The sequence below is a fragment of the Acanthisitta chloris genome, unplaced genomic scaffold (genome assembly GCF_000695815.1).
Source record: "Acanthisitta chloris isolate BGI_N310 unplaced genomic scaffold, ASM69581v1 scaffold4868, whole genome shotgun sequence".
NCBI classification, from domain to species: Eukaryota; Metazoa; Chordata; class Aves; order Passeriformes; family Acanthisittidae; genus Acanthisitta; species Acanthisitta chloris.
This window is the reverse complement of record NW_008685240.1, coordinates 7,827-21,905: the sequence shown is the minus strand read 5'-3', so window position 1 is coordinate 21,905 and position 14,079 is coordinate 7,827. Positions and strand designations below refer to the sequence as shown.

General features: G+C 39.2%; 1 protein-coding gene across 1 annotated transcript in view; it reads left to right on the top strand.

Annotated features, from left to right (window-relative positions):
• LOC103806943 (dynamin-3-like) overlaps window positions 1-14,079 on the top strand; it is a gene marked incomplete at both ends in the record, with an annotated part of 41,543 nt that overhangs the window by 25,172 nt on the left and 2,292 nt on the right. Inside the window, 3 exons of the mRNA XM_009079657.1 lie at window positions 3,313-3,361; window positions 5,062-5,091; window positions 11,765-11,878. Of these exons, the coding sequence (XP_009077905.1) occupies window positions 3,313-3,361; window positions 5,062-5,091; window positions 11,765-11,878 (193 nt within the window). The remainder of the gene's footprint in view (window positions 1-3,312; window positions 3,362-5,061; window positions 5,092-11,764; window positions 11,879-14,079) is intronic.

Sequence of the window (14,079 nt, the reverse complement as noted above, 5' to 3'; positions counted from 1 at the left end):
TTTCCCCAGCTCACAAACTTGGCTTCACTGAAGCTGAAGCTTCTGTCTTGGTCTGGAATCAGATGTATCTCAGGAAGCAGCTTTGGCAAGTCAATGCCCTCACTGTATCCATTTCAGGACCACAGAAATGTATAGTATTGGTGGTCTTTCCACATTGTTGCTAATGCATATTTTGGGAGCTGTGATTCTGTGTGAAACAGCTTTGCTCAGAATAATGGATGTCACTGAATTCTGAGTGTGCCTGCTGTTTGGCTGTAGAGAAGAATAGTAGCAGAGTGCCCTGCAGGGCCTGGTTTGACGTTCTCCTCACTTAATTGTAAAGGCTGTGAGAATATTCTCCAGAATGTTCTCCCTCAGTTGCCAGCAGTTTGTGCCTCAGGGGCTTCATACCAACGTTTTGACACTAGTCAAAACATTAAAGATGTCTTCACTCTTTGAAGAATAAATGTTCCTTCAGTCATATCCATGCCATATTTGCTGTAACAGTGTTGGGAATCACAACAGGTTTCAACCATGTGGGATGCTGGCAGCAAAGTTTGGCACCACAGTATGTATTTGGCTCTGGTCTACTCTAGTTAGCACTGTGAAGGAAGGTCCACATCTTTGGCAGAGTGACTGGAAGGTTTAAAACATGGAGTTGAGTAAGCTGAGAGGGGAGAAGGCAAAACCAGGCACTATTTGTGTTTGGTTTGAGCAACTTTCTCTGGAATTGTTTGCAGGTCCTAGATATCTTTAACAGTTCTCTTGACAAATGACAGGATGTTGTAGGAATGGTAGCTGGCCTTCTAGGGGTCAAGATAACAACCTGCCTGCTATTTGCTTCTCATCCTTTTCTGACAGGAAAAAGCCTGCTAAAAACACTCCATATACATTCATGGGGTGTGTTGTGACCTTGGGAAGTCACATAGTCCAACCTCCTGCTCAGAGGAGTTGAGTTCAGACTAGGTTACTTAGGGTTTAGTCCAATCAGATCTGGAAAAATCCCCAAATTGGAGGTTCTCCAGGCTCCTTATGCAGCCTATTCCAATGTTTGCCTCTCCTCACTGTGGAAAGACTTTTCCTTGTGTCGAGTTGGAACCATCCATATTTTATAGTATTGGATTCTGTAGTGTCAGGTGTACCTGAACCTATTCCATTATGCTTCTTCCCTGGAAAAATTCCCCTCATGGATACTGCTGCTGTGGCCTGTAATTCAGTCCATGGTCCTCACTGCTGTGTCTTTTTCAAGGAATTGCAATGTTTGAGTTTCTTGGGAGAGCTGCTTCCTTTTTTTTGCCAGCTGAGCTCTAGAAATCCCCAGCCACTGTGCACAGGGGATAAGCAGATAACAAGTGACTCTTGACTTAAGTTCATTCACTGGTAAGTTGAGGCAGGTGTTTCTATAGGTTGGAACAGATGGGAAGGAAATTATCCTTGTTGACTTCTGCTCAACTGAAAGAGAAAACTTGGATAGCTAAGAACAATTTAAAATAAGGTAATTTATGAGCTAAAGAGTAGAAACTACTAATTTAAAACTCTAATCCTATTACCATTATAGCAATTGTATTAGAACTGGAAAATGAAATAACTTCTGGGCTTTTGCAGTATCCTGGGCTGTAGGTTCCCCAGATTCCCTAGTGTTTCCTTTCTTTTGCTGAGTTTCTAGCCAGCTGTCTCATGTGACTGCAGCATTTTAACCCTGTGAACCTTGGTCATAAGAAGGAGAGCATAAGACAATTCAAACTACCTTGCAGCATTGCTGGGTCTGGGGCAGGTACAGTGCAGTGTGATTTGATTTGAGAGGGACTTTAAGAATGCCAATGTTTAGAACAACTGTGCATAGTTATGAAATTGCAAAATCTTAGAATGTTTGTCTCATTCAGCAGAACAAGTGGTAAAATTTTGAGATTGGGTTTGTTTCCAGTTGGTATAAATCAGACATAACTACATGCTTCAATCTACCTAAAGAGTAATTTGCATTTAGAACAGTAAATAAAAGACTATTTCTACAAGGCATGGGATTTTTAGTATGATATCAGTGGTTTAATTAGCTTTCCTAAGGTGATAACATTAAGAAAACAAACCAGTGTTAGTGCTGTGCTTTCTATGTGCTCATTATTTAATCATAATTATGCACCAACACTTATGCAACTCAGACAATGCACCAGAGACATGCAGTGTTGTCTGGTCAGAAGGTTCTGAATGGCTGAGAGCTAAATGCAGTGAGTAACCACATGGAATAAGTATCCTTGTGGATCTTCTCCCAGGCAGCATATGTACACTGGTTTGATAAGGTATGGTCTGAAGGGCAGGATCAGAATTCAAGTGGGGTTGAGTTTGGTGCTTCAGCAATTCTTTGGAGCAGCAGCTGTGCACAAAACAGTGGCAGGACTGGCCTGTAGGCTCTGATCCAAGTCCATCATTCTGCCTTTCCCTTTTGGAGCAGCATTTGTGGCTGATCTAATATGGGTGCTTTTTACTTCAGTTAATCAATGCCTGGTGAAATGGTATAATCTAATCCAAACAAAACTTCCTGTCACCAGTGGCTGCTCTGGTGGTGGAGTAGCCAAAGCCTGGTCTCTGAACGCTTTTCTTCCTCTTTCCACAATATTTTAATTCTGTGGCCTAACAGAAACCACCACATAATGCAGATGCTTTTAGAATTAATGGCAACTTGTTTGGTTTTGGGACAGGAGTGTGTTTTGTTTCAGGAGCTGGGATTACCAAAGTGCAAGAATTGAGGAAAGTATTTTAAATATGGTTTAACTTCAAATGTGCTCTATTCTTACATGATTCTAGCTCTGCACCAGCTTTGTGATGGCTTCATCCATTGGTTATATTTACACCCTCAAAGTGCATATAAATATTAGAATAATATCCAAAACAAACTGTCAAGACAAAGCTTATTAAGGAGCCTCCAGCAGGGGAGGATTTTGTTGTACTGCTCTAAATAACAGAAATGGCTTGTTTTTTGTCTCTTCAGAATATTTATAGAGGCTAATGTTTCCAGAGTTACCCACATGAGCCATAATTTCTCTGTGCTTTTAGTAACCTTTACCAATCCAAGTAGGATGTTGTTGCAAAGGAGATGATTAGTAGGAGCTGTCTGCTGTGCATGCCCCTTCTGTCCTAAGCAGGCAAAGATAAGCAGGCAGGAAAGTAAAGCAGTTGAAATATGTACATATATGCAATGATTTTGGTGTGGTTTTTTACTGTGTTAATCTAGCTTTCTCTGCTGGAATCAAAAGTTACTATTGCTGCTAAAATCTATTCCTTGGAAAATGGCTTAGTGCAAGTTCCTTCAGAATAACTCTTTTCCTCTGCTTCCCTTAGTGCCCAACAAAGAAGCAGTCAGGTTAACAAAAGTGCAGTGGGAAATCAGGTAGGCACCTAACAGAGAATGGATAATGGCATGTGCAAGTTAATCCAAGCTGTTTGGTTTTCTTGGCTGCATTTTCTCTTTCTAACTATATCATTTACCTTTTCTGCTTCAAACATACATAAAATGCATCACCATTGCCTTGTATGGCCAAACTTTTCAGAGTCACCTGACTTTCATTGTTACCATCATTTATTGTGTAGTATTTCTGCTGCTGCTTGCACTGCTGGTTAGCATCTCCCCTCCCATGCCATTTAGTGCATTGAATCTCTTCTGTTACACATCAGTGTGTTTTGTCATTAACTGCAAACTTGTGAATTTCAGACTCCAAAATGCTGGTGAGTACTTGCTTGTGTGTGCTTTGTCGTAGTGGTTTTACTAGTGCTCATGTTTTCACAGCTTAACAGCAGTGAAGGGCAACTCAGCCAGAAAAAGCAGATTTGCCTTTACTTCTGAAACCTTTCAGTTGGCTTCACAAGGTTATTGACTGTGTACCATGGGCCTTTCTTGAAGTAACCAAAGAATAGCTGGTTGATGGTCTCATTTAGCATTTTCACTGAGATTCATTAGTGAAATGACTTGTTTGTTTCTGTTTGTCACATAAGAATATGGGATTGATTCTGCAAGGTGCTTAATGCTCCTGAGCCTTGCTGCTTTCTTTGCTTTTGTTTGGGCTAAGGGTGCTCAGTGCTTTGCAGAATCAGTTGTCTTCTTGGTAGGAGATGAAAATAATGAAAATGTTACAACTTGGAGAGTTTCTGCTCACTTTCAGGGTTTTGCAAAGTCTTAAACAGAAAGTACAACTTGGAGAGTTTCTGCTCACTTTGAGGGTTTTGCAAAGTCTTAAACAGAATGTTATGGAACTAGTACATACTTTTAGAAGGAAATAAAAAAAAATCTAGTCAAACAGTGAAATTTTGTATAAATAATTCCAAGTATTGAATGTCTGATATTTTCATGTGCAATTTGGTCAAACAGTTCTCAGGAGGTGAAAGGTCAAGGTTTTCAAATGTGACCACTGAGTTTAGATCCCTCAGGTGACAAACCTGACATTTCGGAAAGTCTCCTATTCTGCTGCTGTTGTAAACAAGAGTTCTTAGCATTTTTGAAAAATTTAGTCATCTTTTTGGGGCTGGAAATTCAATCTCTTCCTCCCACCAAGAAATTGCTAGTTATTTTTGAGATGTTACTGAAAGTGATCCAATAAGTTCTTGGATGTGGTGGTCCCCCACAGCCTGACCAGCATGAGTGGCATTTTTGGTGTAATATATGGTTTGGATTAAAATGAAAAAAGCTGGAAGGTCTAAACAATGAAATGGCTTCAAAGACTAATCTCTCCCCTCCGAGGAGAGATTTCCTTCTTATCTAGCTGTGCCGGAACATGTGTCAAACACAACAACTGTCATCACTTTGGAGTGTCCCATAAAAGGAAAATCGACCAATTATCTGAGTCTTCAAAAATACACAAATAAAATGAATGATTTTTTAATTAAGTGAATGTTTTCTCTTTAAAGAAGGGGAGAAAAAAACTTGGCGTTCTAAAATTCAATGTTGAAACTTGATTACTTCTGGTATAAAGGACTTTGCTGAACCTTTTATTTTAGAGATAATAAACAGATGTTTGTAAGTTAATTGTTTGGAGTTGAAAAGAATGAGAAAATGTTTCTGAAATAAAACTTCATTTTTGCAATTTGCTATTTCAGGGAACCAATCTACCGCCTTCAAGGCAAATTGTACGAGCTAAGTTCTGTAAGCTTTATTGTTGCTTTTTCATTTAGCTTCTCAGAGGGCAAAGTTTGTCTCTAACTCATTGGTTTGTCCAAGACTTGCTACTAAACTATTGAATGTTAAGCTGTCTTGTCTGTAACTCTTCCTCAACAAAGTATAATTGCAGTTCATCACTTAACTGCTACTAACCTGCTGTGACAAGTCTCAACTAGTATAACTTGAAACGTTGTAGAAAACTTTGAGTAGAAGTTATATTTTTATAATTTACTGAGTTTCTCGGACTAAAACGACTAATTGGTGTGTGTTTTGTTCTATAACTGGAAAGCAGTTTTTATCTGATGTAAGTGCCTCTGTTCATAGTAAACCTCTTTGTGAAAGGTGGGCAAATAAATTTCTGGTAACCAAAAGGAAAAATTAGCTCTTGTGTAAATGAATGTATTGTTTATGGGTACAGGTACTGTTCTTGGTGTTTTGTTTATGTCGAGGAATTACTTGTGATAGAAAAAGTGAGTTTTATGATGTGAAATACTTAAAGCCTTTTTAGCAGCATTCTTCTCAGAGCACCAGGAGGATCAATACATCATGGACAGAATCTTTTCTAACCCTTCCACCTCATGAGTAAATAAATATGTGAATGTCTTTAATATTACTAATTAGAATTAATTATCTAAACTGCAGTTAATTTTATAACAAGCTACTCCTGGTTCAGTGATGTTTAGGGGTAAGAAACAAATCTCTGTATCATGTGCTTTCTTTGGCAATGTCTGTGATGAAAACACAGACTTTTTTTTCAGTTTGTTGCCACATCACCAAGCTATATTAGTTATCATTTTAGGCTTATGTTTAGTTATGGAAAAAGGAGTAGGCAGCACTCACTGATTCTAACAGCAGTTGACTTGATTCCTTGGGAGATCAAGACCACTAAGTTTTCCCAAGATTAGTGGGATGCTCATTTGCACTCCTTTGCTTTTTTTTATTTTTTTTTAATAGCTTGCTTTGAACTGGAATGATGCAGATAACTATTAACTATTTCTGTATATACCAGAAATAAGATGAGCACAGCAATACCTCATTTTTGGACAATAATGCCAATTCCTCTTAACGTGTTTTTGCTCCTTTTTCCTCTACTACTAATTTATCCTCTCACGCTTAATCTTTGGCTTTTTTTTTTTTTTGTGTTTGTCTTTTCTTTGCTACCGCCTGAGGTTTTGACCTGACTCCACAAAGTTTCTTTTTAAGCCACAGGTTAGTCTGTCTCCTAATTTGCTTGAAGTAATCAGTGTAATGCTTGGTTTTGTGCAGCACACTGGTAGGGTCTGGCTCCTGAAGGCTGTGACCCACTCTTAACTGTGTATGTTGTGTGCTGAGCTTTGTTTTGGTGACTCCAATTTAATGTTTAAATCTCTCTCCTTCATGGTAAACCTTTGAAGATGAAGGTGTCGTTGCTCCATGTGCCCAATTGATTCTCTAGGTGTAAGAATGCAAGACACTCAAATTACAGAGGATTATATGTAACTTATATGAAATTCTGGTTCATGGTTTACTTCAGAGGCAAAATGTGCTGCTGTGCCTGTAATTGGAGAAGGGGCTTAGTGTGAACTGTGTTTCAAGTCACTGTCGAAGTGATTTGGAGGTTTGGGTCTGAAGGCTATGTCTGACCTGCCTCTTCTGCAGTGTTCCACCACCAACCTGAGTCACTTGTTCTGGACACAAGCATGTTCAGACCCCATCAGTTGGCCTGAACTATAGTGCTAATAAATATTGGTTTTACTAGTTACACCTTTATCCTTTTTTTTTCGCTCTTAATCCTACTTTGTAGCATACTTTGCTGCTTCTTTTCTTCAGATATGCTTAATTCCTGTTATCTTGCATGACTCAGCAAAAAAAATGGTTTATGGAACTTTTTAAGCAACCAGATGGCAATGGCAGCTTGGGCTGTGGTCAGTGAAGAGGTCACAAAAAATTATGGCAAGGCTGTTCTGCTAAAAAATGTCAGTTTTTCTGTAAAAGAGGTGCCCATGGGCAAAACACGTGATGCAAAATTTTGAAATACCCTCAAATGAGACATGCTGCTTGTTGGGTTTTCACCTTATCAAGATAGAGAAGTATTGCTGTTCTAAATGGCCTTTAGCTATGCCAATTTTTTGGGAAAGGATTCCTTCATGCTTGACTTATTCCCCTCAATCTTTATTTAACTGTATTTGGCAACGTGTCAATTTTTCTCCAGAGTCTTCTGCTTCAGTAAAGACTAAATTTTTCTTTAAAGCCAGACATGTTTTTAGCCACTGTCATTATTTGTTAGTTATGTAAGAGATTGTGCAGTGATTCGTAGGGAAGCAATGTCACAAGATCTTGGTTGTGTTCAGTATCAGAACAGATCTGATCAGTTTATGCTCTGCCATTTGGCAAACTGCAGTGGAATATTGTGTTAGGTTTCCCCTCTAATATGTTGTAGCTTCTGTAGTGCAAGAACCTTCATAATTAAAGCCAAAGAAGCCATAGCTTGTGAGGATGCTTCACAGAGTAGGTTTTGCAGTTTTTGTTCTCTCAGTGTGCTTACTCCTTGGTAACACATGTTATGACAGTGATTGGAAGATAGAGTAGTACTGGGAGTTGTGTTCTGTGCTCAAAATTATTTCACTGGAGTTACGCAACACAACTTTAATCGAGTTCTGTTAACAAGTGCTGCTGCTTGTCTTGTTGTGGGAGTAGCCAGTCTCATGATTTTTACACTTGAATTTGCCCAATTTCACTTATCTCACTTGTCTTGAAATCATCTTTCAAGTCCTCCTTGAGCATCAAATATCTTATTTGAATTAATGCAAGCAATACATGAAATGTACTTATTGTGTCAAATCCTGCTTTCCTGTTTATCCGTGAGGTGGTGGAGAGTAAGAACAACAAATATGATTTGGATTTTGTGCAGCTGAACTATCAGAAAATGATTTCCTTCTGGCTTGTTCATGTACATTTGTAGCCTCTAATTTTTCAGAGACCCAGATTAGGTATCAGGATCCTGAAGGAAGGAACTGTGTCATCTCTTGTTCATCCTGTACTTGGAGTCCAACTACCGGTCGGAATATTGTCTTCACTAGCTTCTGGCAATGCCCATATTTTTCACCTTCCTGAAGTTCATAACTCGTGTCACTAATATCCGCTTTGCACAGAATGGCATTTAGAAATATGGTAGAGAATATTGAAATGGATCTCTTAGTTACAATCCAACCAGAAAATCAACTAGTGAGGACAATAATGAAACACACTGCTTTCATTTTTCAAGCTGAAGTACACTAAAACATAGCTAACACAATAGTCAAAACCCCCCAAACAAATCCATAACTCCCCTATTAGTTTTTTTAACTTCCAAAGTATCTTTGAAAATCGTAGCTGCTTGTGGAAGGACACTTATGTCTAAAGTATAGCTTGAGTTTTTTATTGAGAAATTTTCTGGAGTCTAAGGTGTAGTTCAGCTTCTCTGCAAAGTCAAACTGTTGCTCAGTCTCACTTTGTCTGTCTTACATATTGATCTGACATCTCCCTCCCCTTTGCCTCCAACACTAGTACTGAGTATTTTGAGAGTGTAACTTTTTGTGATTAACAAAATGCTCCTGGGAAATGGGAACAATTCAAGGAAAACGTGAGGCTTAGCACACTAAGTTCATCCTATCTCTCTTGATGTCTCCTGGAATGGCTTGCACATGAAAAACATGCACCCAAGATCTTGCTATGACTTGGTGTCCTGCTCTTCATGCAGTGCTGTGTGGGAATGACAGCTGGATCTAATCCTCAGCACACAGGATTTTTGAGGAAACAACTGGCAAATTCCTTCCTTTACAAGACAGTGACAGTGTTTGTACTAGCAAGTCAGCTTGTTTCTGTCCACACCCAGTGATGGTTATGCATCTATGGGGAGATGTGTTGGACAGGAGCATGACAGTCTTTTGGAGCTGTGCAGCTAATGTAGTTCCTGCATTACAAGTATGAAAACCTTCATTACTTCTTAAATGGTTTGTGTAGTGCAGATTTTAAAATCTTGGCTTGGTGTGTTCTGAGACCTCTGCCACAAATGCATTCTTTTCAGATTGAGAAAATTTGACTCTTATTACCATGTTACAGAGCCTGTGGTAATGGTGAGGGAAAGGCCTGGATGGAATAAACAGTGTGTGCTACTTCCCTTTGAAGTGCTCATCACCTGTAAGGTTTTTGAACCTGCTACTTGGGTGTTTCTTACTGTTTTACTTCTAGAAATCACCTCTTTATCCTCACTGACAGCTGTCTGCAAATCTTTTACCATCTCTGACATATGTGTCCAGAGCAGTTTTCTCCAAACCAGGTGCTGGCCTGGCTGTCTGTGCTTCCTGTATGTGGATATGAGCTTTGTATGGAGCAATTTGGCATTCCTAATTGCAGACAGCTTGATCAACATCATCCTCTTTCCTAGCCTTATTTCAAGTTCTTTACAGGATGGGAATAACCACCTTTGCACATCTGATGTATAGTATTTAGTCTGCTGTACAAAAACAGCTCACCTTGCTCCACAGCTAAGCTCAAGTAATAGGGGAACCTGAATTTCCTTGATTTTCCCCCCCTCATTTTTTTTGCCTTTGCATTTGTGTAGTTTTGCACAGAAAAAACACCCCAACAAAACAGATTTATTCCACAACTTGTTCTGTGGCAGCTGCTGAAGACCAATCTGCTGGCTGTATGTACATGTTGCTTGTTTCCTGTTACAAGTTTACTTCAGTAAACATCGTAAAATAAAATGGGGATTTGATGGGTAATCAAGTTCTTATCAGTATGTTTCCCTTAACTTGCACTCAGACAAGCATTCCGGGTCTGTTTGTACTCACTAATGCCCCTCTCCACTCACTTAGATGTCTTTTTTTTTTTATTTCTCCCCAATGAACATGAATAACACTGAGCCACTTTTGCAGAAACCTTTGTGGAACAGGATATTCCATCCAATCTGCTTGTGCTGTACCCTTGAGTCTCTTTACAGGAGTCATGTGCAGTTCTGTCATTGCTTACTGAGGCTTCAGAACCAAATCTGTGCTTTCTTAGTGACTTCCTTACAGGCTGAAACCTGTAGACTGTTTTTGGATCCTCAGGGCTTTTCCTACACTGTTGGCTTGGCTGGTAGTAAGTGGGAAAACAATCATCTTATTTGAAATGAAATTAATGCTCTTGCATTATGTGCATTTCCAGTACAATCACCTGCTTTTCAGGTGCACCTTCTGATCTCTTGGGTTTAGTTATCAAATATAAACTTTCCTTGCTCTGCTCTTGCATTATGTGCATTTCCAGTACAATCACCTGCTTTTCAGGTGCACCTTCTGATCTCTTTCTTGGCTTTAGTTATCAAATATAAACTTAGTCCCTTGCTCTGTGCAAAACCAAAGCTGTTTTTTTCAGGGAGCTTGCATTGAACATACAAGCTGAATGGGAGTGAATTCCAATCCTGAAACTTTTATAGATGGCAAGGAATAGATCCTGAGCCATGTTCTTCTCTGGTGAGTTGTTGATATTGGACTTACTGGTCTTGTAAGCCCTGTAAGAGGAATTTCAGTCTCTCATATTTCTCTAAATACAAGAGGAAACTCATGTTTGATCACACAAGTCACTGCCTGTGGGACTTGTGGAGGGAGTTCTGAAGGACTTTTCTGAGCATTTTTTACCTCAGTACTTCACTGGCAAGTGAAAAGTGTAGCTGTGGGGAGAAACCTCAGAATGGCTGAGGTTTCCTTCTTCTGTGTGATTGGAAGAGTTCTGTTATCTCATTCAGACTATAATAGGAAGGAATATTTGCTTTCTCATATTCATATTGGAAACAATAAATGTTCCAATAAAACTGAAAGTTTCTATCTGATCCCTAACCCAGTTCTCATGATGATTCTCTCTTCTTCACCTCTGGAGTTGTCTCATTTCTCTCAGTTTTTCTTTTGTCCCTCCTTCTCTGTGCATGATGTAGCCTCCTGGCCCTAGTATTTAGAGGTATCTTATTCTCATGTGTTTCTTCATCTTTGGCTTATATCTATTTTATGAAGTTCTGCTTTACCCATTTTTCTCCTGATTTTTATTGCTGCCTTAGGGGTTTTTTTCCCCTCTTTTTCTCTTCTGCCTTATGAGAAGAAAATAGCTCTCACATGCCTCTCCTTACCATTTCTACCTTAATTTCCAATTAGCTGTAGAAGACCTCTCCACTTCCACTCTGTTCAGCCCCTTCTGAAAATTCCCTGTGTGTGCCAGAGCCACTTGCTTTGCCAGGATCTAGGTGCTTTTCGTAATATCCAACTTTACAAATGACCTTAAGAATTAAACCAGACCAGTGTAGTCAGACATAAAGTTTTATGGACTTTTACAATGTGTTGTTATACAGCAAATAAACATCTTCAAGTTTACATGATGCTTAACACTCATATGTGCTGTAAGCACACACACTAATACTTAGTCTCCTCTTTCTCCAACCTTTTGACTGAAAACACTGTATTCACTTTGTTACTTTTTTTTTTTTTTTGAATGTTAGGAACCTGCAAAAAGTGTTGAGTTTGCCAGAGACTTAAAAAATTCACCTGTTGTTGTTTTATTTAGCAAGTCTTTGTTTAAATGAATGAATGCAGCAGTGGAATTATGTCAAGTGAGTAATGAACTAAACTTGTGCCTGACTGCACCTCTGCATAGGTCATCAGGAAAGGCTGGCTGACCATCAACAACATTGGCATCATGAAAGGAGGATCCAAGGAGTACTGGTTCGTTCTGACTGCAGAAAGCTTGTCCTGGTATAAAGATGATGAGGTAAGGAATGAAGAACTTTTTCCTACTGGGGGGAAAATACAGTATTCATTCAGTCTTCTGATATCAACTTAAAATATTAAATCAGCTTGCAGAGACTTGACCTGAAAGATTGTTTGAAGATTTTAACTGTGTTCTTTAAATTTCTGGTTCGATTCATGGAGAATGTTGACTGGCTAAGACTTCAATTGAAATTATGCTGACATAAATACAGGGTTTTGTGTGGGGTGTTTTCTTGGGTTTTTTGCTTTATTTTTTCCCCCTCTTTTCCTGTGGTTTCCATGCATTGGTTTCAAACAGAAAAAAAGGGTAAAAAAAAAAAAAGGCTGTTTGGAATGTTCTGGTTATTGTCCTCTGCCTGTCTGGGCTGCTCTTGCACATCTACTGTAAGTTGATCATAAATTATCTGGGTAAAGTTTCTTCTAAAAGTAATGGCAACAAATGATCTCTGGCCTCATATCCTGAGAGGATGAAAAGCTGTCTGCAGAGTTCTGGAGCTGATTGCTATGTTCAAATTTGACAAAAAATGTACCTCAGTAAGAAATGTCACTGGTGATGGGTACATCTGTGGTGAGTGAGATGAGGATGGGAAAAAGCATTTCTCTGATGAACAGGTTGTCCTGGTTGCTCACTTTATTGAATATGTTGTTACTCAGCCTGTATGGTCTGTTTAATTAATTTTTTCAAGAATCTTGGAGATGATATACTGTGTCTGAAACTCCAGCAGTCTCGTTCATTTTTGAAGGTTAAAATGGAATTATTATGTGCTTTACAGTAAGGCCTTTGTGGTATTTTTTTAAGGTCTGTTTTGGTTTTCTTAGAAAAATTGAGCTACATTAAAAATAAATCCTATTTTATGATTTTTTTTTTAAAGTTAAATGTTTTCTGCAGAAGTTTAGTGGGGTTTTTTAGGGTGAGCCATTTCATTGGCTGGAAGAGACACAGGTAAAGAGGAAGTGTTAGATGAGCTTTAAAACATCACTCAGTCTTTCCATCTTAGAATAAATGTAATGACCAAAACATTGGCTGATCCCAACAAAACAGGGAGCTAGTTGATGGGGGCTGTGCAGACAATTCATACTCTGTTTAAACTAATGTACTGTTTTGCTGCAGTGGATTTTCTAGAAGCACTGGAGAGAGGTCCCACAGTGAGCCCTGGGAATTCAGGATCTAGTATTTATCACAGGGAGTCCCTTCAGCAGTGCTGCTGGTGGTGGATATTGTGCTGGACAGTAGTGGCTTTTTTTCCTCTGAGTCATTTTGGGCTGAGAGACAAATTGGGTTCATCATGAAGATATTTTTGCTCCTTGACCTTATATATAAGTTTTGGGCAGATTCAAATCATCATCAATCATAGAATCATAGAATTTAGAGATTGGAATGGACCTTGCAGGTCATCCAGTCCCAACCCTGCCCTGGGCAGGGACACCTCCTCACTAGATCAGGTTGCTCAAGGCTTCATCCAGCCTGGCCTTGAACACTGCCAAGGTTGGGGCAGCCACAGCCTCCCTGGGCAACCTGTGCCAGTGGAACTGGAACAGGAAAACAAGTGCATGTCAGGCAGAGGGGAAGAGCCGAGGGATGAGTGTCTAGAGGGGAAGTTTTATTCTCAGATTGCTGCAATACAGTTTGAAACAAATGCAAAAGCATTTGTGAATTTGAAATTTGAAGGTATTGTTTTATGTGATGTACCTTGAAGTTTATTAGAAGTTGCCTTCTTAGATTAGGTATAGGTAACCATACTCAAAGCATGTGGTGTGGTGACATTCATACCATCTCAAGCAGTTGGAGGTGCATCCAAGATGTGCTGGGGCAATTTATTAGGTGGTTTTGGTGTTCCTTTTTCAAGTCTGGTCTTTGTTTAGTGTGAAATACAAAATTCCTGAAAATGCAAATGATATGTCTTGTGCTATGCAACTTCAGAAATAAAAATTAGTTTAGGCAGTCTGCTGGGGAGAGTCACCTGGGAACCTGGGAACAGTACATGGAAAGACATGGCTGCTGCCTGATTTCCATATGCATGTTTTACAATCATGTCTCTTAATTGTCAAACAGTTTTAGGAGTCATGAAAATACCAGTAGTTAATTCAGGCCAATATGGGAGATCACTCAGGAATTTCTTAGAGTGGTAAGTGAAGATAAGAGCATAGTACTATTCCATACTTTGCTGGTGGGAGAAGTTCCTCCTTAAGTACTGATTTGCT